At 38.9% G+C, this 26,852-nt stretch overlaps 1 protein-coding gene across 1 annotated transcript; it reads left to right on the top strand.

Moving 5' to 3' along the window:
* Nucleotides 1-458: 458 nt before the first annotated feature.
* LOC125353041 (N-acetyllactosaminide alpha-1,3-galactosyltransferase-like) lies at nucleotides 459-26,852 on the top strand. Its single transcript, XM_048348499.1, has 3 exons — nucleotides 459-478; nucleotides 22,930-23,067; nucleotides 25,716-26,852. The coding sequence occupies exons 1-3, from the start codon at nucleotides 459-461 to the stop codon at nucleotides 26,398-26,400; spliced, it is 843 nt and encodes a 280-aa protein (XP_048204456.1). The 3' UTR covers nucleotides 26,401-26,852.

The raw sequence follows: 26,852 nt of genomic DNA, 5'->3' as shown, positions 1-26,852 counted from the left end.
GGCAAGCAGCTGGAAGGGGAGAGGTTTGTTCAAGGCCTAAAGGATTCTCTCTTGCCCCTACTTTTAATTTTGGTATTTTTCAGACAGAGGACAGGGCTCCAATATGTAGCCCAGACTGGCCTAGAACTCATGATCCTTTTGCCTCTGCCTCCCAAGTGCTGAGATTATAGGTGTGTACCACCAAACCTGGCTCTCTGTCCTTGGAATGACAGCTTTTATCACTCATTGCTAAAATCACCATCACATAAGACCCCTTTGCTCTGACAGCACAAGTTTCATTAAATGTGTACAATATAGTGAATACATGGGCATGACAATAGTTTCACAAGCAACATGTCATTGAATGGATGGGACACTTCACATATATTTTAATAGGGATAAGTAGGGATCTTATTCAACGTCTCAGATCTGGAAGGGTGCGCAGCTAGGATTTGACAATCTTGAAATATCTGGACACCATGAGAATCACTATCAAAAGGTTATGTACTAAATGGAGAGAATTGAGCATCCAGAAAACTCTCCAAAGGTTAAGTCAACGGTCTATAGCTGGAAAAGCAAGACTGTGGAACCTGAACAGACACAAAATGTAGGTGAGTACATGGCTAAGGAACTAGGGAGGAAGGAAGGATGTCTAGGGAGCTGGAAAAGGCTTCGGAGGCCTGACTATGATGTGAGCTTTGACAGAAGAGGAGTCACTGTGAAGTTGGATGGATTGAGGTCTCTGAGGGAGAAGCAGCAAGTGTGAAGCATGGAAACCCACGTTTCATAGATACCCATAAAATGGGGCTTAGGGACAAGATAAAATCATCAGGCAGGGCATGCATGAAAAGAAGCAAAGAGGGCTCTGGCTGGCTGGCTGCCTCACATTCATCTAGGATGTGGGGTTCACACCTACTTCCCAGCAGTCTCATCTTTAGGGAACCTATGTGATTTCTATGGAAACCTGCCAGAGTTGGAACAAGTGATCTAGGCCGAGCTCATCGGCTCTTTCCAATTCCCCACTCTCAGTTGCAGTGATTGGTTAAGGGATGGGCAGGTACCTAAAGTAGTCCAAACAAGGTGAGTTTCAGATGTTTTACTAGAAATAAGGAAGCTTATCATTCTGGTTGTTCCAGATGAGGAGGTAAGCCTTAGAATGAGATGCCGAAGGATCCCAGGCCTTGGCAACAATTTTGACAAAACTACCTAAGATCTGTACTACTCATGTGCTTCTCAAATATGTGAACCATATGTGAGTCCCATCACTGTTTTAAGCCAGTTGGAATTGGGCTTTAACTTATAATTAAAACATCCCCCATCGAACCCCTCGAGACAGGCAGCACTGTCTGCCTTTGGATCAACTCTAGTACCTATGATCTCATGTATTTCAGGAGCACTGCTTAACAAACATTTACTAAACAAGTGGATGACTATGTTGACTTTCACTCTTATTATGCCTCATAAGAAATGAGCTTAATTTTTCAAAGTCATCTTTTGATTGCGGGTTGCATGTCCTATTTAAAAAGCAGGAGCTTTTGCACCTGGCCCCTGAAACTTTTCCTCCTGTGGTATACCATATGGGAACTCAGAGGACTTGCAGCTTGCTTACCAGTTTAGGCTCACACAGTGTGCCATAATCTACAGGGTTTAGTGCTACTTCAAGGTCAGTATTGTGTGGTTCACATTTGCTTCATCACTGCTTCTTAGCTTGGGAATTACTCCCCTCCCTGCTCCACCCTTAGGGACATTTGGTAGTGGCAATGTCTGGTCTGAAGGCATTTGTGGTTGTCACAACTGGTGTGTGTATGTGGGTGCTAAGGGTATCTAATGGGTAGAGGCAAGGGATGGGGCTAGACAACTTAAAATGCCCAGGACAGCAAAGAAACACCTGGCTTAAAATGTCATTAGTACCAAGGCATAAAAACCCTGGCATCAAGTTCTCTTGGGCTTTATTAAGAAACTCTGGAATAGGACTTGATGACCCTCAGGAGCTTCTAGTGTACCTCTTGGTCCTCTGTAAAAATCCATAGCTAAACTCCTCGACACCCTGTTCTCCCAAATATAGTCTCACAGTTACAATCATAATCTCCCTCTCCCCACTCCCCACCCCCTCTCTGTAGTTTCTGCATATGACAGAATACATGGGCCTAGTGGGGATGGGATGGGTAGCAGTGGGAAGGAGGAGGGCAAATGGAAAGTATGCAGGAGGGTGAGTGTGGTCCAAGAACTTTACATGCATGAAAACAGAACAATGAAACCTGCTGAAATGTTTTAAGAAAGAGGAGAAGAAGATGAGGGAGAATGACTCCAGGAGGTGAATTCAATTATCGTGTATTGTATGTATGCACGTATGTATGTAAATACCTGGAGGAAGCCTCTTGTACATTTAACATCCACTAAGTAACTTAAAAAAATTCACAGCTTAAAAAAAAAACACAATTTCCCATTTGGACACCAGAGGGCATGATTTTCCAACAATAATCCCGTTTCTGCAACTACAATGATTAAAAGCATTTCTAGAGTTGGCGAAGACTGGGCATTTGTAGAAAAAGGTATTAATGCTGCATAAAAATGAAAATTGCTATAAAAATTAAAAGGATGTGGCTAGGGAAAAAAACAGCTAGTTAGAACACATTTTTAGTGAATTGGCTGTAACTGTCTTAATAACAGGAACTTTAAGTTTTACAGATGCTTTGGGTGCCATGATCTGTGTAAATCCCAAAAAGAACTTTCTGAGAATCTGCTGGAAAGTTCTGCTAAAACAAGGGGAAGTTGAAAAGCAGGCAACAGTATGCAAGGGCCGGCTCCTTTGGCTTGTGAGAACTGGAGGCATGGCTCAAGTGGTACAGAGCCAACCATGAGCAAAAAACAAAATGAAACAAAAGCTGAGAAAGTGTGAGGCCCTGAGTTCAAACCCCTCAGTACATGCACCAAAAGGGGAAAAAGGCAATGGAGGGAAAAGTTAAATCTCTTTATAGGACTGGATTAGGGATCGTGAGAGTGGCTTTGACTGACTTACTTACATAGAATATGACTGGTTGTAAAGGTCCACCCCCCAGGTTACTTGCCTACAATCTGGACCAGCTGAAGAGTTTTCTGTTGTCCAGGGCTGCGTTATAAGTTCACTGCTGTTACATCCATCAGCTAGATGGGGGCAGCTTGCTATTTACACATGCAGGACACTGCCTCCAAAATCCAGAGGAGCCCATGGGAATTATAATTATTTCTTAGTGGTAAGGGACATAAAGCACTGGTTCTCAAACTTGGCTGTTCAATAGTTTCCTGGATTACTAATATTCATATCTAGGTCTCACCCTGAGGATTCTTACTCAATGGCATCAGGTAGTACCTGGATATTAGATTTTAAAAAGAAAGCTTTCTACGGGATTTGCTACAACGTTGAGAATTGATTAGCACAAAATACAGCAATCTGCCCTATAATTTCCTAGGTGTGGTTTTCTTTGTATTTTTACTGTTTGGGATTTATAAGTTTGTACTTTTTTTGTAAATAAAATTTGGGAAATTTTGGCTTTAATATTTTAAAGATTTAATTTCTCGTTTTTTTCCTTTTCTCTGTTTTTTTTTTTTTTTTTTTTGGCCAGTCCTGGGCCTTGGACTCAGGGCCTGAGCACTGTCCCTGGCTTCTTCCCGCTCAAGGCTAGCACTCTGCCACTTGAGCCACAGCGCCGCTTCTGGCTGTTTTCTGTATATGTGGTGCTGGGGAATCGAACCTAGGGCCTAGTATATCCGAGGCAGGCACTCTTGCCACTAGGCTATATCCCCAGCCCCCTTTTCTCTGTTTTTGAGAATCCAATTCCATGCGTGTTAGACTTCTTGATATTGTCTCGTAGGTCACTGAGGTGCTGTCATTTTATCCATCACTTCTCTCTTTCTTATAACATACCTCACACTGACTACATTTCATTTCACCAGCCCTTTTATTCTTGAAGGAACCATTGGTAAGCTCATTCAGCAAGTTTTTATTTGAAATACATACTTTTGTTGTTGTTAAAACAGATTCTCACTATGTATCCCAGGCTGGCTTTGAACTCATGATCCTCTTGCTTTAACCTCCTAAGAGCTAGGATGAGAGTTATATGTACACCAACATATCTGGCTCTCAATTCTTTCACAGTCCTAGAATTGTCATTGTTTTTGTAATTTCCGTTGGTTGGCTGACAATTCCTATGTATTTACTCTTTCTGACAATGTTTTCCTGTTAAGTCCTTAAAATATTTTTAGGATCCTTGACAAATTTTTGGATCTAACTACTTTTTCATCGGTTTACTGGATAGAAGAGAGTATTGATTTAAAGGGGCACAAGGGAATTTATCTTTTTTTTTTTTTGGCCAGTTCTGGAGCTTGAACTCAGGGCCCTGAGCACTGCCCCTGGCTTTTTTTTTTTGCTCAAGGCTAGCACTCTGCCACTTGAGCCACAGCGCCACTTCTGGCCGTTTACTATATATGTGGTGTTGGGGAATTGAATGAACCTAGGGCTTCATGTATGAGAGGCAAGCACTCTAGCCACTAGGCCATATTCCCAGCCCCAACAAGGGAATTTATGAAGATGCTCTTTTTTTTTTTTTTTTTTTTTTTTTACTGTATTTTCTTTTGTCTTTTCTGTCTTGGTACTTGGGATCGAACCCACAATGTTGCACTTACTAGGCAAAGCACTTTGCCACTGAGCTACATCCCAGCCCTGAAGACATTCTTTCTCTTAACTAAGATGGTTGTTGCAGGGGCTGGGGATATGGCCTAGTGGCTAGAGTGCCTGCCTCATATTCATGAGGCCCTGGGTTCAATTCCCCAGCACCACATATATAGAAAATGGCCAGAAGTGGCGCTGTGGCTCAAGTGGCAGAATGCTAGCCTTGAGCAAAAAGAAGCCAGGGACAGTGCGCAGGCCCTGAGTCCAAGCCCCAGGACTGGCAAAAACAAACAAACAAACAAACAAAAAACCAAGATGGTTGTTGCATACTTCCATGCATGTACAGGAAACACATTGAAAGGTACACTTAATTGCATGTTTGGCTTCATATAAGTTATATTTCAATGAAAAGTATTTTAGAGTTCAGTCAGACTCCGGTGGCTCATGCTTGTCATCTTAACTACTCAGGAGGCTGAGATTGAGGATCGCGCTTCAAAGCCAGACAGGGCCGAAAAGTCTGTGAGACTCTTATCTTCAATAAATCACTCAGAAAAAGCTGGAAGTGGCAGTGTTGCTCAAGTATTAGAACCCTAGCCTTAAGCCCTCTCAAAACAAAAACAGTTTAAAGGATCTTTTATAAGTAGGACACAAGCTAGTTCTCTGACAATGAAGAAGAAACAACTGGCATAAGAATATCTGATTATTTCATCATCTAAAGAATTTGATGATATCATCATTCTCAGAGGACAGAATACTAAGTATACAAATGAGAGTGTCATAGAACCAATACCCTGAATGTTTCCTTAAAGCTTTTAAAACTGTCTTCCTACTTAAGATTCTCCATATATCTTCTCAGTTCTCATAAATGTTAAGGGTCTCTAATGAAGACTATAAAATTCTTATATGATCTGAGGAAAAGAATAGGTAAGAGACTGTCCTAAAGTCAACCCAACAACCACATTTCTTTTTTCTGTGCATAATTTCATACCAGGTTGAATAAATAACACAAAAAGGTTTGGTTCAAGTTTGATGGCTAAAATTCCAATATCAATGTATGGATAACCTAAAAATTATAGTTCATCTTCTAACCCATGAGCTGTATATATATTCAGTTATTTGGGAGAAGTGGCATATATTGTACGCTACGGTCTTGTCACCTTCCCTGGCATAATTAATTATATAATGTCGTGTGACTGAAGCTAGTTAACAACTTCCAGGTAAGTACTTTCAAAAGTAACTCTTTACTAATACCTCACTTTTATGCAGTTAGCCTGGGAAGTAGAATTTTTATAGAAACGTTTTTGAAGATGAAGTCCTTTGTAAGTTGCAAAATAGAAATGAAGTATATAAGACCTTTTATATCAAAGGCAGCTAAAACCAGATAATGTTCTAAGACTTTTTATAGCTAGGTGAAATACAACCAAGAATATCCACTAACTCAACTATTTTCATATAGACAGATAACCAATGAAGGAGCTGAAGTGCCTTAACTGCTAATTAATTTATATTAAATTATCTTGTTTAAATTATAAAGAGGCATACATACAACTTACTGTGTATATGCTATATGATATTTAATCTATTTCATTTATTCCTCTTCCCAGGTAAAATAGTATGCAAAAGAAAAATTCTATTGTTGCTGATATTAATGTATCTATGGGCCTTTTTTATGGAGCATCATTTCAGGTAACAATAAAGCTTAATGCTTCATTCTGTACATGGCAAGATTCTCATATGTCAAAAAGCTAACAGGCTTGACTTGCCAATCCTGTATAAATTGGCATCAAATTATACTGATCCAAATATATACAAATTATATCCAAATACATAGCATAAGTATAGTCCCAATCATCAAAATTCTTTGTATCTTAATGGAATCTGTGCTAAAATATATTTCAAAACTATCTGTTGGGGCTGGGGATATGGCCTAGTGGTAAGAGTGCCTGCCTCATATACATGAGGCCCTGGGTTCGATTCCCCAGCACCACATATACAGAAAATGGCCAGAAGTGGCGCTGTGGCTCAAGTGGCAGAGTGCTAGCCTTGAGCAAAAAAAGAAGCCAGGGACAGTGCTCAGGCCCCGAGTCCAAGCCCCAGGACTGGCCAAAAAACAACAACAAAAAAAACTATCTGTTGTTTTAAAAAATATTGTCTCTACATACTTTTTTTGTCTTGAAGACCTATTGATTGATGAGAATGAGTTTCTGACCTTTCCCACTATTCTTGTGTTGGGGTTTATCTGTGTTTGTAAGGCCAGTAAGTGTTTGTTTAATAAAATGTGGCACACCCACATTACCAGTTGTATCTTTTTAATGGATTTTGCCATTCATAAATATTAAGTGACTTTGTCTCTTAAGGCAAATTTGATTTGAAGTCTGTTCTATAAGGTATGACTTCAGCTGCCCCTGATTGCTTTAGGAGCTCATTTTGCTGTAAAATCTTTTTACCATTCTTTCTCCCTAAACCAATGTTTGTCTTTATCAGTAATGATCTAACCCAACCTATTATTCTGTCTTTTAGAAAATGGAGACAGTTAATAACCAGTATTAATATCAAATGTATGTAGCAGATCCTGTTATTTTATTGTTTTTGTGATGTTTACTTCTTTTGTAATCCACATTTGCTAATCTATTCATCTCATGGACTCTATTCTTTTTTGTATTTTTCTTTTATTTATTTTTTTATTTTTATTTTTGGCCAGTCCTGGGCTTTGGACTCAGGGCCTGAGCACTGTCCCTGGCTTGTTTTTGCTCAAGGCTAGCATTCTGCCACTTGAGCCACAGCGCCTCTTCTGGCCATTTTCTGTATATGTGGTGCTGGGGAATTGAACCTGGGACCTCCTGTATATGAGGTGAGCACTCTTGCCACTAGGCCATATCCCCAGCCCTCTTTTTTGTATTTTTCTGATTGCATTTATCTTCATCTGTGTACGGGATTCCTTAAAGTATCTTCTGCAGTGATGGACTGATGGATTTAGTTGTCATAAATTCCTTTTTGTTTACTGTGGTGTGGTTTTATTTCTATTCCAATTATAAAAAGCTAACTTTCCTGGATATATAAATCTAGGTTGAGAGCTATCTTCTTTCAGGGTTGGAACATCTCATTCCATACTCTCCTTTCTTTTAGTGTTTCTACAGAAAAACCTACTGTTTTTCTAATGTATTTGCCTTTATATGTGACTTGTCACTTCTCTCTTATGGTTTTTAATATTTTTTCTTTGTTCTGTAAATTTAGTGATTTGACTATAATATGTCTAGTGGTTTCTCTTTTCTTTTGTTGTTGTTGTTTTTTGCCAGTCCTGGGGCTTGAACTCAGGGCCTGAGCACTATCTCTGGCTCCTTTTTTTCTTTTTGCTCAAGACTCTACCACTTGAGCCATAGTGGTGCTGAGTAATTGAACCTAGGACTTCATTTATAAGAGTCAAGCACTCTTGCCACTAAACCATATTCCCAGCCCCTGGTTTCTCTCTTCTTGTTTTTCCTGTTTGGTGTTCTGAGAGCTGCCTATACCTGGACAATCACCTCTCAAGATTAGAACAGTTTTCTACTATTATTTTTTGAGTGCTTGCATGCAAACTATGCATTTAGATTGTAACTCTTCTGTCTTTCTATGCTGGTACTCAGGCTTGAACTCAGGGACTTGCTCAGCTTTTCCGCTAACAGTTGGCACTCTGACCCATTGAATCTAGGCCTCCACTTTCCCTCTTTTCCTTCTTCTATACCCGTAATTCGTAGGTTTGGTCTTTGGTACTGGGGTTTGAACTCAGGGCCTGGGTGTGGTCCCTTAGCTTTTTTTTTTTTTTTTTTGCTTAATGCTTGGTGATCCGCTTGAAGCCACTGCTCCACATCCAGCTTTTGGCTGGTTAATTGAAGTAAGAGTCGCATGGATTTATCTACATGGACTAGCTTCAAATCATGATCCTCAGATTTCAAACCATTGATCTACTAGCACCTGGCCCCATTAGTTTTCTTAGTATCTTTTTCTTTACCTCTGTCTGATTGATTGAACTTTTCTAGTTTATCTTCAATTCTTTTTTTTTTTTTTTTTTGCTAGTCCTGGGGCTTGGACTTAGGGCCTGAGCACTGTCCCTGGCTTCCTTTTGCTCAAGGCTAGTACTCTACCTCTTGAGTGGTACTCAGGAATTGAACCCAGGGCTTCATGCATGCTAGGCAAGCACTCTACCGCTAAGCCACATTCCCAGCCTTATCTTCAATTCTTGATACCTATTTTCAACTTGTTCCTCTATATTATAGCAAGCTTTTCAACTGGCTTAATAAAAACTTTATTGCTTTTCATTTCTAGCATTTCAACTTTATTTTTCCCCAAGGAATTCTATATCTTTATTGAATTCCTCTTCCATATTCTGCATGTTTTATTTCAGTTGTGGTTTATTTGAATTCTCTTTGAGTTCATTCAGCTGTTTATTTGTATCTTTTTTTCACTCAGGTGCTTATATATGTCCTCTAATTTCATTGGTCATTCATATCATTATTCTTTTTTTCAGTCCATTGTTTTGAAATTTCATGTGCTTCACTATGGTTCAAGTCATCTATCATGAAATTGTTGATTTATGGAGGTGTCATATTGCCTTGTAGTGTCATATTACTTGTGTTTCTACATTAAGATTTAGGCAACTGCCAGGCACTGGTGGCTCACACCTATAATCCTAGCTACTCAGAAGGCTGAGATCTGAGGAATACAGTTCAAACCAACCTGAGACAGGAAAGCCCATGATACTCTTAACTCCAATAAACTACCCAGAAAAAGCCAGAAGTGGCAAGTGGTAGATAGAGCAGTAGCTTTGAGCAAAAGCAGCCCAGGGACAGTGCCCGGGCACAGATTTCAAGCCCTAGGACTGGCAACAACAACAAAAAAAGATTTACGCATCTGAGGCCAAGTCATGCTTTAGAAGTTTTAATCACTACCTGTAGTCCTTCGGTTGAGATAGTTATTAGTGTTCAGGCAGGGCATTGTACTGGCTGAGTTTTGGCACTGTTTCATTACAAATAGATTGGGGATATGACTTAGCAAGCAGTCAGTCATTTTCCCACATAGGACATCAAGCCTTTCCCATTGCATTTGAATTGAGGTAAACTCAATGGAGTCTCCCACTAGTGGGCACTCTGGATGCTTTAACTATAGTAGTTCCTCTTTATATAGCTTGAAGTTGCTGTTTTGCTACAGGAAGGTTTATAGCCTGTGGCCTGGGCAGGTCACTTGTTCCACATCCTTCTGTCCAGTTTATGTACCCAGGGACAGCAATTGTCCAATCTCAATGTGTCAGGGTAGGGAGAGGCAAAGACAGCAAAAAGAGCACAGAGTTTCTGCACTGGTTGGGGGAGAAATAAGTAACAACTTAGATTCACTGAATTCTGGTCTCAACACTTATAGACCTTGTCTAGCATTTCACCTCCCTGTGAGGAAGAGAAGGCGATGAAAGAGTCATGATTCAGAGGGTCTGAACTCTGGGCCCTTAGTCCTAATTGTCATTTGCTGACATGCTGCTAAAATAAGTTTGTAGGCCCATATGTATGGGAAAAAAAAGCAATAGGAAGCTACCAGCTACAGTAGCAGTGTAATGTTTATAAATGTAAGAAAAACTACCATTTTGGTATAGGTGATATGTTCTTAAGGAAAAAAACCTACAATTTCTAACTGCGGGTACTACACATTGTATTTGCTTTTCATAAACCTGACACAAGTAGACTTAATTGGCAATTAAAGAGTCTGTTGTAATCTATAACCAACAATATTAATAGGTAAGTAGGATATTTCATAATATTAGGTAATAAAAGTGATAGACTGGTGGCTTCTATTCTAGCCTTAGCCATCTTACATGTAAAAACTTTTTATATGTATTAAAAAGTAATGCTTTTCTTTTGTCTAAAGCATAAAGAAACTGCAGAGGATGCATCAGTGTTGGTAAGTGTTTATTTACAAATATGTATAAATTCTGAGTACAAAATGATTTGGAAGACAATTGAGTACTTGTGGGTACTGGGTCTTGCAGCCTGGATAAGCCACTGAAATTTTACAAATAGATGGTGGAGGTAATTAAGTCAGGAGCCAGAAACCTAGGCACACTGACAGAGAGGCATCTGTGATAGAGGAGTGGGACTTGGCTAGAAGAAATGAATTATTAGGAGTGAGAATTCAGCCTTCCATAACTATTTTTTGGTCTTTGAAAACTCTGGGAAAACATTCAGGAATGAAGGCTTAGCCACAGTCTCATGTATATGGAAAGGAAAACTTTTTCAAAAAGCATGTAAGATCCAGTACTATAACAGGTTCTTCATTTTTTCCCCCGTAGTTATAGAGCCCATATAGAAAAATGGTTTTCTTCTCTGATGCTTATTGTGTCCAGGGGCCTTTGTTCTCCAACGAGTCTATGATTTACAACACTGTCACTGAGACCTTACTGAGACTAAGCTAAACTGTACCCTTCACAAAACAATTAAGAAGGCACGTTTCCCCTATATATACAACCGTGGCTAATAGAGAACAGTAAATTTCAGAAAACCTATGAGTAAATATTAGAACAATTCACGAAAGTCTTCTGCATCAGAAACTGGCAACATAAATAGATTAAATGCTTCTTGGTAAATGCATTTAGTGCAACACATTCTGACAGTTGTATTTTTATTTATTTTTTTTTTTTTGGCCAGTCCTGGGGCTTGGACTCAGGGCCTGAGCACTGTCCCTGGCTTCTTTTTGCTCAAGGCTAGCACTCTGCCACTTGAGCCACAGTGCCCCTTCTGGCCATTTTCTGTATATGTGGTGCTGGGGAATTGAACCCAGGGCCTCATGTATACGAGGCAAGCACTCTTGACACTAGGCCATATCCCAGCCCCCTGACAGTTGTATTGTTAATGTTAGCTTTATTATACTAAGGATACTAAGGCATCACCTAAAGGCAATGATAGTGAGTATAATGCCATGTTTTAGTAAATTCTGACTTCAAAGTTTTTCCTATTTGTGCACACACAATACATTTTACCTACCTAGTTTCTACCCATTTTCCACAGACTACATTCTGCCAGTCTATTTCTTTGGCTCCTGGTATCTGATCTTAATTACCTTCATCATGTATTTATAAAATTGTGCTGGCTTACTCTACCTGCATAGATAAAGATAGGTATGAACCAGCTCATGACATATGAATTGCTCCATTCTTTCATTGACTCAGCTCAGGGTCAACTCTCCACAGACGTCTTAACTCTACAATGGGGTTCTGGGTGACATGAGTATTTATGGCAAAGAAGGAAAGGGAGGAGTTTGAAAAAAAAAAAACCTGCTTGTGACTTTGAGCAAGAAAGTAAAAGTCCTTTGTTTTCCAATATCTTGAACTAGTAACTAGGAATAGTAATCATAGTACCCCTTTATGGGTGCTGTGTAGACTAACCCAGATATACTCAGGAAAGTATTCAGTAAGGATTAACTTAATAGAGGGACTCTAATCTCATGTAGCAGATTTGGAAACACTTCCTTCAGGAAGGGCTATTTAAAATGAAATCTGAAGGCTATGTGGAATTAGCTAGTTCCGGTTGTATATTTGAAGAATTTTCTTTTTTTTTTTTTTTTTTGGCCAGTCCTGGGCCTTGGACTCAGGGTCTGAGCACTGTCCCTGGCTTCTTCCCGCTCAAGGCTAGCACTCTGCCACTTAAGCCACAGTGCCACTTCTGGCCGTTTTCTGTATATGTGGTGCTGGGGAATCGAACCCAGGGCCTCATGTATACAAGGCAAGCACTCTTGCCACTAGGCCATATCCCCAGTCCCTTGAAGAATTTTCTTAAAAAGGTCAGTGAGCCAGGAAAACTATCTCCTGGTAGTAAATGTGGCTAACAATGTTTGAAGTCTGGGTTAGACTTTTAAAGATTTAAAAAAAAAAAAAAAGCGATGACACAATCCTATAGGTTACTTTAAAGGTGGGATGGGGAAAAGTTCAGAGAGCTTTAAGCTGATGGTTGCTGTTTTCTCTATAAATTAGATGAATAAAAAAGATTTCTGGCCAGGTGCTGGTGGCTCACGCTTGTAATCCTAGCTACTCAGGAGGCTGAGGTCTGAGGACTGAGGTTTGAAGCCAGCCCATGCAGGACTATCTATGAGACACTTACCTCCAATTAACCATAAAAAGCTAGAAGATGAGCTGGGACAGCACTCAGGCCCTGAGTTCAAATTCTAAGACTCTCTCTCTCTCTCTCTGTGTCTCTCTGTGTCTCTCTGTGTCTCTCTCTCTCTCTCTCTCTCTCTCTCTCTCTCTCTCTCTCTCTCTCTCTCACACACACACACACACACACAGATTTCTGGCCAGCACAAAGAATTGAGTTGGAAATCCTGATTTTTCCATATCATTTAATCATCAAATTTAATTGTTTTTCTTACTGCTTATTCTGATTTTATATCTTATTATTATACAGATCATTGATTATCTCAAATTCTAGTAGATATAGCATTAATTAATTCATTAATTAATTACTAATTCTGCATTCATTTTCCCTTCAGGTCTCTGAAAAATCAAGAATTACAGCTATCAGACTGGTTTGATCCCACGTAAGAAAACCAATCTGGTATATGGGAGGTTAATCCATAAATGCTAAATAGATAGCAACTATATCATTATTGGCATCCAGAAAACTTAAGAGTAGATGAAGCTCTAATTATAGCATTAAAAAAAAAAAAGCAATGACCAAGACCCACTAGGATTTAGTAGCTGGGTCTATATCCTTCATGTTGAGACTTTAAAAAATGCTGTTATTATAAAGGTGATATACAGAGGAGTTACAGTTCCATAAGTCAAGTAAAGGGTACATTTCTTTTTGGACAATGTTTACCACTTCCTCATTCCTCCCAGTTTTTTTCTCCCATCCCCAAGTTGAGACTTTTAATTGTACAAATTCAAGGTGTTCGGATAGGGGCAGATCATGAGTGTGATCACTTGGATTTGTTTTGTTTTGCCAGTCCTGGGGCTTGAACTCAGGGCCTGGGCACTGTCCCTGGCTTCTTCTTGCTCAAGGCTAGCATTCTACCACTTGAGCCACAGCGCCACTTCTGGCCTTTTTCTATATATGTGGTGCTGAGGAATCGAACCCAGGGCTTCATGTATACAAGGCAAGCACTCTTGTCACTAGGCCATATTCCCAGCCCCAAGTGTGATCACTTGGTTGATTCTCATTTTACCAATGAGAGAAGCAGAGCCCGAGGAGGAGAGATGGACTCTTGTATTTACCCTGCTTCAGCACAGAAGCTCCCTGTGGCTTTTCTGCTTCCATTTTTCTCCCTCTGTCCACTTGTCTTTCACCCCAGTGCTACAGGCTTTAAGGAAATGACCTGATTAATACTTTGAAAGGGTGAAAATCATGACTGGATTATTATAACCATTGTCAGAAGCTAATCAGGGCATAGAAAGCACACCAATTATTCAGGCAGAGAATTCAATATAATGAATTAACTAGTATGAAATTGTTAGGTAGGTAATGAAATGACAAAAAAAGGAACTCAAACTGGGCGCCAGTGGCTCACACCTGTAATCCTAGCTACTCAGAAGGCTGAGATCTGAGGATCATGGTTCAAAGCCAGCCTGGGCAAGAAAGTGCATGAGATTCTTATCATCAATGAACCACCAGAAAACCAGAAGTGGCACTTTGGCTCAATGTTGTAGAACACTAGCCTTGAGGTGAAGAGCTCTGGTGGCCAGGCCCAGAGTTCAAGCCCTAAGACCAACCAAAACAAAAGGGGTGGGGGGAGACTCAAGGTATGTAGGTAGCAACCACAGGAGTTATTTCCACTTGGGCTAAAGAAAAGGATGGAATCATCAGACCTTAGACAAAGTAGTGGCCTGGGGAACTTCAACTCTGATGCTGCTTCAGTGTCTCTGATAACAACAGAATCTTCTGGGGGCTGGGATGCAGACTGTTAGTATAAATGTTGGAAATTCTGAACATCAGATTTAAATGTTGCTCTGGAAAGGTACTGCTATTGTTGGGATGAAGAAACATTGCTGGTATGGGATTTGCAAGAACAAGAAGCCCACAGACCATAGAAAAGAGAAAGTTTTTTCCTTTCATCCTTTGGATTTTCCCTCACTGCTCACTATTATCCAATTCTAGCAGGGCACCAACTGGCTAAGGAGAAACAGAGTTAGCAGAATTCCAGCTCAAATAAAATGAAACAGAATAAATAGGATTTTAGGTTTAGTTGTGAAGGACAATAGCTTATAACTGGTATAGCATCCCACTGACACAACAGCAAAGTATGTCCTAGAAATGAATGGTGATTTATGACAATTGGACAAGAGAGAAAATTGTAATCAATGAAATAGATTCTAAATAGGCTTCAGGTAATTCCCATTGTATAATTTTCTTGATTTTCATCATTAATGGTGGGCCCTTTAATATTGACTTTCCTAAAACAATGTTATATCAAATTCAATCTCGCTCCCTCTCTGTCTTTCTGTGTGTTTTCCTCCAAGATTCCCTATATCTGTCTTATAGATTTGAAGGCTTTCTTTATATATTTTTGAATTAGTATCTTATTGTTAGCCACATGTAATAGACTAGGTCTCTCTCCTCAATTTTGAAAACTGAGATAAAATTCACCATTTAAAATGTATAATTTACTGAAATTTAGTATTTTCCCAATGTTGTGTGTCTATTAATTGCAGGACACTTTTGTCCAGAAAAAAATGTTGTCCTGCTATTCTCCAATTGCCCCACCCCCCTTGGAAAACACTAATTTGCTTTCTGTCTCCATAAGTTTAATCATTTGGAATATTCCATAGGAATGAAATTCAATATGTGGCATTTTATGTATGGTTCCTTTCAGCATGTCTCTATTACTCTAGCTGAATATTATTCCATATGAACATACGACATATCAATTTATTAGATACTTGTTCCCATATTTAACTATGATGGATAATCCTGCTATAAATATTCATGTATAGTGTTTATTTGGATATAGTTAAAATTCTCTTGGGTGTATAAATGCAATTACTACAAATGGAATTTTATTGAGTCAGGTGGTACTTACATGTCAAAATTTTTGAGAAACCATGAACCTGTTTTCCATAGTAGCTGCACCATTTTGTATTCCTACCATACTGTAGAGGGTTCTAACTTCTCCACATCCTTGCCAATTTTCTAGTGTTTGTGCTTTGTTTTGATAGGCTTTTGTTGTTTCTGTTGTTTTCAAGGCAGGGTTTTACTATGTTGTCCAGGATAGTCTCAAATTCCAGTGCTCCAGTGAGCCTCTTGCCTTAGCCTCCAGAGTAGTTGGGACTCCAGTACTTACCTTTTTATTACATCATGACTATCTTAGTGTGTGTGAAATAATATCTCAATGTGCTTTTGATTTGTATTTCTCTAATGGTATCTAATGACCTGTGTGCGTGCATGTGTGCGCACAAATATATGTTGGTACGGAGGCTTAAGTTCAGGGTCTGAGTGTTGTCCCTTAGTTTTCTTGCTCCATGCTGGTGTTCTACCACTTGACCCACAGTTCTACTTCCAACTTTCTGGTGGTTGGTTGAAGAGTTTCAGAGATTTGTCTGCCCAAGCTAGCTTTGAGCCATGATCCTCAGATCTCAGTTTCCTGAGTAGCAAGGAATAAAGATGTGAGCCACCAATGTCTAGTTTCTAATGACCTTTTAATATGCGTATTGGCCTTTTATGTATAGACATGCCATTTTAAAAATTGAGTTGGTCTGTGTGTATGTGTATGTATGTGTGTGCACATGCACACATGCTCCAGCGCTGATTTAAAACTTGAGCCATATTTCCATTTCTGGTTAACTGTAGATAAGAGTCTCCCGCCATGCTGGCTTTGAGCTGCCATTCTCAGATCTTGGCCTCTTAGGTACCAAGCTAGCATTATAGGTGTGAGCCACCAACAACCAGCTCTTGATTTTTTTTTTTAAATTGTAAAATGAGGGCTGGGGATATGGCCTAGTGGCAAGAGTGCTTGCCTATACATGAGGCCCTGGGTTTGATTCCCCAGCACCACATATACAGAAAATGGCCAGAAGTGGCGCTGTGGCTCAAGTGGCAGAGTGCTAGCGCCTTGAGCAAGAAGAAGCCAGGGACAGTGCTCAGGCCCTGAGTCCAAGCCACAGGACTGGCCAAAAACAAAAAACAAATTGTAAAACGACACTAAAGTTGAGCTATATAGTTTCTTCATTTATTATGGACACTAGACTCCGATCAGACAGGTAATTTGTAATTTTCTTCTCCCGTGTTATGGGTCTGTCTTCCATTTTTAAATAGTATCCTTTGGTGAAAGAAGTTTTATGCTCTATGAGTCTAATTTATTATTTTGTTGATTTTTTTTTCACGTGTGTTTTTGGTGTTATATCTAGAATACCATTGCCAAGTCAAGATATGTTTTCATTTATAGCAATCTCAATGTATCTTTTCTATGTATTTTATTGATACTTGTTATTTTAAAGAAATGAGGGTTCTTCCCCTATCCAAAGTCAAAATTTTAATTTTTTATCATCTTTAGGTAGTTGTATACACAAAGGACTTGCCATTTAACAAAGCAGTTTATGAATATACTACATCTTTTTTTTTTTTGGCCAGTCCTGGGCCTTGAACTCAGGGCCTGAGCACTGTCCCTGGCTTCTTTTTGCTCAAGGCTAGCACTCTGCCACTTGAGCCACAGCGCCACTTCTGGCTGTTTTCTATATATGTGGTGCTGGGGAATCGAACCCAGGGCTTCATGTATACAAGGCAGGCTCTCTTGCCACTAGGCCATATTCCCAGCCCTATACTACATCTAGATCCATGTCACCCCTTCCAACATTCTCACCCATCCCTCTAGAGCCCTCCCCTTCCCTCACTCTTCTTTTGTAGGATATACCTTGAATTCCTGACTGCATTCTCCCCCTCCTCTTCATTTGTCTACCCCTTTCCTGTAGGTCCTATCCTACTCCTTTCCTGTACCTGCTGCCTGGTGTGTGTTTGTTTGTTTATTTGTTTATTTATTTATTTATTTATTTTTGCCAGTTCTGGGCCTTAAACTCAGGGCCTGAGCACTGTCCCCTGGCTTCTTTTTGCTCAAGGCTAGCACTCTTCCAGTTGAGCCACAGCACCACTTCTGGCCGTTTTCTATATATGTGGTGCTGGGGAATCGAATCCAGGGCTTCATGTATACACAGCAAGCACTCTTGCCACTAGGCTATATTCCCAGCCCTGCCTGGTGTTTATTATGTTGAACTTTGACTTTGCCTTTCTAAGGAATTATACTTTCTAAGGAATTTTCCCTTGAATCTACCATATTTCAGTTGATACATTTGTATATACTTGCATACTACTCAAAGTATTTTCTTACTAAATTATAAGCTAATTCTAGCTTCCACATGTAAGGAAAAATATGCATCCTTTGTCTTCTAATCCTTCACTTTCTATTTCATAGAAGAGTTTGAGGAGTTTTAGTGTTAGTATTCCTTTGAAGGGCATATAGAATTTGGCTGTAAATCCATCAGGTCCTTGGCTTTTCTTGGACAGGAAGTCTTCTATTGTCATTTTAATTTCAATGCTTGTTATGGGTCTACTTAATTGGTTTACATACTCTTGGCTCAGTTTAGATATATTGATGTTCTCCATTTCTGTGTGATTTTCCAATTTATTGGTTCGAAGGTTTGCAAAGTATTCCCTTATAATATTCTGAATTTTGCTTGTTTCTATTGTGATGTTCCCTTTCAAATCTAATTTTATCTATTTGGGTGATTCTCTTAGTCAGGTTTGCTAAGGGCCTGTCAATTAAAAATGTTTTAAGTCAATATTTTATTTTGTTGACACTTTATATATTATTTAGTCTCTCTCTAATCCATTTATTTCTGATATAATTTTTATTATTCTTTTTTTAAATTATTTATTTATTTATTTAATAATTTATTTATTTTAATAATTTATTTATTTATTTGCCAGTCCTGGGCCTTGGACTCAGGGCCTGAGCACTGTCCCTGGCTTCTTTTTGCTCAAAGCTAGCACTCCACCACTTGAGCCACAGCGCCACTTCTAGCCATTTTCTATATATGTGGTGCTGGGGAATGGAACCCTGGGCTTCATGTATACAAGGCGAGCACTCTTGCCACTAGGCCATATTCCCAGCCCCATTTTTATTATTCTTTCCATAGGCTAGTTTTGGGTTTGTCTTACTCCTGTTTTTCTAGGAACTTGAGGTGCATCATTAGAGTATTGACATGAGATTTCTCTACATTGCTGGTTGTCATAAACTTTCCTGAGTACCTCTTTTGCTGTGTACCAGAAGAGCTGGCATTTTGTATATTCATTTATATTGAATTCCAGAAACATTTGAATTTCCTTTCTTATCTCTTCAATAACTCACTGATCACTGAGCAATATATTGTTCAGTTCTCATTAATTTGAGTATTTTCTGTAATGGTTTTTGCTTTGGTGAGCTCTAATTTTATTCCATTGTAGCCTGATAGGATATAGGGAGTAATTTTTATTTTCTTGAATTTGCAGTGATTTGCCTTGTGACCTAGAATGTAGTCTATTTTGGAGAATATTACATGAACTTCTAAGAAGAATGTATATTGTGACATTGCTGGGTAGAATATTCTATAGATGTGTGGTAGGACCAGCCCATCAATGCAATTATTTAGCTCATCAATGCAGTTATTTAGCTCTGAGGTTTCTTTGCTGAGTTTTTGTGTGTTTGGAGTTTGAATGTTTTTAGATAAATTAATATTTGTTTGATGAAGTTGGGAGTCCTAGGATTCAGTGCATAGATGTTTTGCCCTCCTGATGGACATTTATTAATAGGTACTGTCCTTCTTTGTCTCTTCTTATTTTCTCATTTGCCTTGCCATTTCTTCTTTGCCCCATAAGTTATTTAAGAGTATATTACTGGGGCCTTTAACTCCTGTTTTCTGCATGGAAAGGAGGAACTGTTTTTCTCTCTTCTCCACTTTTCCCTCCTTTAACTCTGCTATACTAAAATAAATCCTTGCTACAACTTTTAAAAAGTATATTGTTTAATTTCTACATGTTGTGAGCTTTCCAGATTTTCTGTTCTTTATTTCTAAATTCATTTCCTTGCATATGGAGAATATATTTTCTATGTTTTCAGTCTTTTAAAGTTTATAGGTGTTTATGCTATAGCCTACCATATGGTGTAGCCTATAGGCTGTTCCATGTATACTTGTACATTCTGTTGCTGGGTGTTTTGTGTATCTCTCTTCTCTTCTCTGCCTACCCAAATCTGCTGTTAAAACCATACACTGTGCTTCCCATTACACTTCTCAGCTCTAGAATCTCTATTTGGTCCCTTGTAATTACTTCTACCTCTTTACTTATATGCTATATCAGTATTGAACCCTTGTTTCCTTGGATTTGCTTAGTTCTATTCCTTTAGTTCTTCGAGCATATTTAGAAGAGTTGACTTAAAGTCATTGTCTATTCAATATAATGTCTAGGATTCCTTGGAGACATTTTTTGTTCTTGTTAAAGAGCCATACTTCTTTTTTTAAAAAAATTTATTATCAAACTGATGTACAGAGAGGTTACAGTTTCATACGTTAGGCATTGGATACATTTCTTGTACTATTTGTTACTTCGTCCCTCATTCCCCCTTCCCCCCTCCCCCTTTCCCTTTTCCCCCCAAGAGCTATACTTCTTGTTCCTTTTTATGTCTCATGTTTTTTGTTTAAAATGGGCATGTTGATGATCATATTGTATTCTTCCTTAAAGTTATATAGCTAAGCTGAGTGTTGATGGCTCATGCCTGTAATCCTGCCAGCCCAGGTAGGAAAGTTCACAATTCTCTTATGTACAATTAACTACAAAAGGCCACAAGTAAAGCTGTGGCTCAAATGGTAGAGCACTAGCCTTGAGAACAAAAGCTCAGGGAAAGTGCTCAGGCCCAGAGTTCAAGCTCTAGGACTGGTTAAAAAAAAAAAAAGAAAAGATAAAGTTATGTGGCTTGGGGCTGGGAATATGGCCTAGTGGCAAGAGTGCTTGCCTCGTATAAATGAAGCCCTGGGTTCGATTCCCCAGCACCACATATACAGAAAACGGCCAGAAGTGGAGCTGTGGCTCAAGTGGCAGAGTGCTAGCCTTGAGCAAAAAGAAGCCAGGGCCAGTGCTCAGGCCCTGAGTTCAGGCCCCAGGACTGGCCAAGAAAAAAAAAAAAGTTATGTGGCTTATACTTTTGTTGTTTAGTACTTTTCTAAACCAATTTTAAAAAGTTTTTTTCTCCATTATTGGTCTCTGTGATCTCTGTTCCTTTTACTTAGATTTAGTTAGTGGTTAATAGTGAGGTGAGGAAGGAAGAAAGAAAGGAGGAAAGAATAAGAAGAAGAAGACAGAAGGGAACAAAAGAAAAAGAAAGAAGCAAAGGACAAAAAAAAAAGAAAGAAAATGGGTAAAAAAAAAAAAGAATAGAAAAAAGACCAAAAATGAAAAGAATGAAATATAAAACAACAAAAGAGAAAAAAAGGAAGAAAGACAGAAACAAAGAAAAAAGAAAAGGGTAAAGAAATGGACCTTCATTCTTCATACTGGTTTTGAATCCCTCCTCCCAGATTTACAATGGTGTCTTAGACTGAATTTTCTGCCAGAGATGAAAATGCAAGTCTTTTCTAGCATATATTCTACCCTGGGCATGTGTTTAGATTTGTAAATTTCCTATTATATACCAGAACGCTATCAAATCCCTTATTTTCCAAAATAAATCATCTCCTATATGTTCTTAACAGCCTTTCAGCATCTCTAGTGTTTGCTCCAACTATAATTTTTTTTTTGGCATGGCATCAGACACTTTTTTCTTTTACAGTTCATTCCAGGAACACCCTCCCCTTCTAAGCTACCTTAGCTACTTTACCACTTTGAAAGAGGTCTCAGCTAGGTAAAACGAAATTCTTTGTATCATTCCCTCAGAAAACCCTCAGATCAGAACAAACACAATTCCTTGAGAATGAGGCTCACTCTGCTCACTGCAGATTCAGATTCCCAGAGCAGGAATACTGTTGATGACTTTAATGTTACTACCATACTGTGGAGGGAGTCGGGGGTGAGAATAAATTAAAGACCACAAAGTTTTCCTGTTCCTACCTAACTTTGACTCGGCTGCTCTAAATATAACAAAGTTGACAGAGACATACCAATATCAGCACTGGCAGTTTTTTTTTTTCAAACACCATGGAATTCATTTTTTAAAACTATGTGTTAAGGGGCTGGGAGTATGGCCTAGTGGCAAGAGTGCTTGCCTCGTATACATGAAGCTCTGGGTTCGATTCCCTAGCACCACCTATATAGAAAATGGCCAGAAGTGGTGCTGTGGCTCAAGTGGCAGAGTGCTAGCCTTGAGCAAAAGGAAGCCAGGGACAATGCTCAGGCCCTGAGTCCAAGGCCCAGGACTGGCAAATAAATAAATAAATAAAAGTAATTTTTTAAAAAAGTAATTAAAACTATGCTTTAAGAATTACCAGTGAGGGGGCTGGGGATATGGCCTAGTGGCAAGAGTGCTTGCCTTGTATACATGAGGCCCTAGGTTCGATTCCCCAGCACCACATATACAGAAAATGGCCAGAAGTGGCGCTGTGGCTCAAGTGGCAGAGTGCTAGCCTTGAGCAAGAAGAAGCCAGGGATAGTGCTCAGGCCCTGACAGGTCCAAGCCCCAGGACTGGCAAAAAAAAAAAAAAAAGAATTACCAGTGAGGGCTGGGGATATGGCATAGTGGCAAGAGCGCTTGCCTTGTATACATGAAGCCCTGGGTTCAATTCCCCAGCACCACATATATAGAAAATGGCCAGAAGTGGCGCTGTGGCTCAAGTGGCAGAGTGCTAGCCTTGAGCAAAAGGAAGCCAGGGACAGTGCTCAGGCCTTGAGTCCAAGCCCCAGGAATGGCCAAAAAAAAAAGAATTATCAGTGAAAAAGAAAAAATTTAGACCAGACATTACAGCTAGATATAATGGAAGTGATAACTTTCGATTTGGGGAGACTTTTCAATTATGTATCTTTAAAGATCTTGGGATTAAAACATAACTAATCTGCAGGTGAACTGTTGAAATGATTTGGCAATTTCTGGTATGCTGCTTCTGCAGTTTATTATGTCTGACAAGGCTTTGAGATGTATAAAGATGTTCCATTGAGATTCAAGGCTTTAGGCATTAGCAATCTCTCTTGTTATTTTGTTAAAATGTATTTTTATTGTTTTTCCTTTACAAGTAATAAAGGGGGATAATATGATAAAACAGCATTGTATATGTATGAAAACATTAAAGTTCAGCGTCTTTATACAATATATGCTAATTTAAAAAACTCATGTCTTTCTTACAGATATAGAAATAACTTAAGTACTATTACTGAATGGTCGGCTCCAATTGTGTGGCATGGCACTTACAATGAATCATTCTTGAAAAACTACTATGCACGTCGTAATGTTGCTGTGGGGTTGATTGTGTTTGCTGTGGGAAGGTAGGTATTGATTCCAAATGTCCTTCACATTCAGTTATTTGTTGTAGAAAACAGTAGGCAATCAATTGGAGCACTTTATAATTTCACTTAATAATTAATTTCTTTAGGCCAAATCCTGACATAATTCTAAATATCACCCATTTGGTACATACCAAAAAATCTCTACTTGTCAGTTTTCCTAGTTTTGATTTTACAATCATCTGCCAATTATTTTAATGTCTGTACTTCTATTATAGCTATCCTTCATTGTCTTTACACTAGATCAACCCAGCAGTTTATGTCCTTTTCTGCATTCCCCAAGTCATAAACTACTTCTAGGTAAACCTATTTAACTGTGGTTATTCATCCTTCACAGAAATAATAGTTCAATACACAATAAAACAAGGTAATTGCAATTACATGCAGTAGAAATTTTATATCCTACAATTTCTGACAAACAATCATAAGGTAAAAATATAGAAAGAATCTCTAAAAATCATTTTACCTTTAGTTCCCTTTAGTTCTTTGAGCATATTTAGAGCAGCCAATGTCTGCTGTATTGTTAATCTAATAGAAAATGAAAACCATGAAGGTAGATTCCTAAAACAGAAAAAACAAATGCAATGAAACATTTCCACTAAAAGATCATCACACTGATCTCTTCTAAAATCCTATGAAAACCCTATGAAAGATAAATGTAGGTAAAAGGACAGGGGTGTTTTAAGACAGAACACTGCTGAACATAGGCATTAAAGGTGGAGGTGGGGTCGGTTAGAAGCAAATGGGTTTTCAGATGGATACATGAGCTGTGAAACTAGCTCACCTGGCATACCTACAGCCAGAAAACAGGGCCTGAGAGAGGCCATCAGCAGGAGCCCAAGGTGCAGGAACAGGTAGATATGACTGGAGATGGAGCTGAATAAAGGGGAGGAGAAGGTGTGACCACCATCTACACCTGCAGAGCCAAACACCTTAATCTAAGGGGTAAATGGCTGCAACTTTACAATCTTTAGAACTGCTTTAATACATGGCCAATGCAGGTAACTTGCTGTTCTGTGCTGTGTCCCTGTCTTCCCTGTTTGTTGCTGAGGAGAGTGAATCCCACACTGATGTCACAGGCCCCAGAGCCTCTAGGAAGTACACTATACTGCAGAGGATAGAATGGAGGAAACAGGGACTGTGCATAGCTATCGATATCTGGTGTGCCTGCCAGATGCAAAGAGGATTCAGGCAGAATGTAGTAGAAATAGATCCCTGACTACCAGACTTTGAGGAAAAGGAAATTCTGAAAAACATTTCTCTCTGACACACACTGAACTCTGACAAAATAAGCCTTGAAGATAGAATTTTAAGTGCAAGAATCCAGCTAGAAAAGAATCGTTCTGAGAGATTCCACCCACATAGAGCCCCCAGTGTGGTCAGAGATACAGTCAGATGGCACATGCTCCAGATATTCAGGCAACAGTCGGAAAGCCAGGGGGCACTGTTAGCACTGTATGGAGCAAGGCAAGCAAACCATGACCTGCCAGACCAGCAGCACTCTAAATGTGAAAGAGGGATACTGCCAAGAGGCAGGGTTATGTGTGGCAGTATTATCTGCATAAGCAGGAGCCTGGCAGGCCCCATGTGTCAGGAAAGCCGAAGGGTCATTTTCATATCTATGTGTATTCAGGACACATCTGAATGAACAGATAAGTGAAATGGACTTCACAGCAGATATCCGTGGTTGTCTTGCTGAATATTTACTGTGGATTTGTGTTGTCAGTATAACTCTAAACATTGTTTTTATTTTTTTTGTATTTTTGAATTTTATTGAGTTATTGGGGACATAAATATTCTCATTTGATTGGAATTATAATGTACAGTTTGATTAGTGTTTACATGAACTAAGCATTGTTTTTAGAAAGACATTAAAACATATTGAAGCTTGTGGTGGTTTCCTGGCTGTGACACAAGTCTCTTTTCCCCCAAGATTGCTAGTTAACAACAGAGTTATGGGTGTTCCCAGTTTACTGGGAGAGTGTAAGCCTATGAGTGTTTAGAAACTGCTTTAGCTGAAAAGCACTGACTTCTTACTTGGGCCTACGATTATCCACGGGTAATTAAAAACAAGATTAAAGAATAAACAAAAGCTTGCCATGTCTGCCATTTTATATCAGTCTTCTTTATTCCAGGGCTGTTTCCTGTAATTGACTTGTGTTCCAGAAAAGACAGGACTGATAATATCTTATAATAAGTAATAGATACATAAATTGGAATATTTAAAGGAAAAATGAGAAGTGTGGTGTAAGACCTATGGGACACTATTAAAATACCAAACTTATGGATCATGGTCATAAAAGAAGTGCAAGATAAAAGCATAGAAAACATTAAATTAATTGCAAAAATTTCCAAAATTTTAAGAGAGTTGAATACTAAATATAGGATGTTTTGTAATACCTCATTAGACATTACATTGAAAATGAGCTATACAACTTATGGGTGGGAATGGGAGAGAAAAACTGGGAGAAAGCAAGGGGAAGGGTGACATTGTCACAAAAGAAATGTACTCTTTACTTGACTTAATGTAACTGTTACTCCCCCCCACCTCTGTACACCACCTTTATAATAACAATAAATAATTATTTTCTAAAGAAGACCAACTTAATCACTTTTGGTTTACTTCACAGATATATTCAATACCATTTGCGTGGCTTTTTGCTATCTGCTGAAAAATTTTTTATGGTTGGTCAGAAAGTCATCATTTATGTCATGGTAGAAAATGTCACTGATATGCCCTGGATATCTTTGCACCGCCTCCGAACGTTTAAAGTTTTTGAAGTTAGAAGAGAGAAGAGATGGCAAGACAACAGTATGATGCGCATGAGGATAATTGGTGAACACATTGTGGATCACATCCAATATGAGGTTGACTACCTCTTCTGCATGGATGTAGATCAAGTCTTCAGAAATAAATACGGTTTGGAGACTCTGGGGAACTCAGTAGCTCAGCTACATACATACTGGTATAAGGCACATCCTTCAAGTTTACCTTATGAAAGAAGTAATTTATCGGAAGCTTATATACCTAAGGGGAAAGGAGACTTTTATTACCATGCTGCTGTCTTTGGAGGCACAACCATTCAAGTTCTTGATATTGTCAGGGAATGTGCCAAAGGAATCATGAATGACAAGAAAAATAACATTGAAGCAGTGTGGCATGATGAAAGTCACTTAAATAAGTATTTCTTTCTCCATAAACCCAGTAAAATCTTATCACCAGAATACTGCTGGGATAACCGTGTTGGACCCTCAGATGATATAAAGACTATTAAACTCTCTTGGGCTATTAAGTTTGCTCATGACTTAGAGTGACCGTATAATTTTATGGCCATTCTTAAAATTGTGTTTCTCAAGTTGAGAGCATCAAGTTGCTATTTTCCTTAGAAAATTAGTACCTAATACATTTTAGCACTACAATATCACTACCAAATGGTAAGCCTGCCAACATGATTCATACTTGTCCTCACATTCATTTTGAACCGTATTATGTAGGACATAGTAATTGCAGAATTTGTTGAAACCAGATGGAGAGGCAGCAGTTTCACATCTTGGGTGAATGTTGAGGGAACATGATTTTGCTAGATCACACTGGAGTAGAATGGATTCCGGACCAAGAAAATGAAACTTGAAATATTTTAATTGACCCAAGTGGATATGTTTCTTGTGTTACTGAAAGAAAAGATTGCCTAGAAGTATGGATACAACTTGGAAACATTAAAGCTGCCACCAGATGGACACACGGTTTCTTAGAAAAAAATTAGTCA

Source organism: Perognathus longimembris, chromosome 1 (assembly GCF_023159225.1).
Source record: "Perognathus longimembris pacificus isolate PPM17 chromosome 1, ASM2315922v1, whole genome shotgun sequence".
Classification (NCBI taxonomy): domain Eukaryota; kingdom Metazoa; phylum Chordata; class Mammalia; order Rodentia; family Heteromyidae; genus Perognathus; species Perognathus longimembris.
Note: the sequence above shows the minus strand (reverse complement) of the source record. Positions and strands in the feature narration are given on the sequence as shown.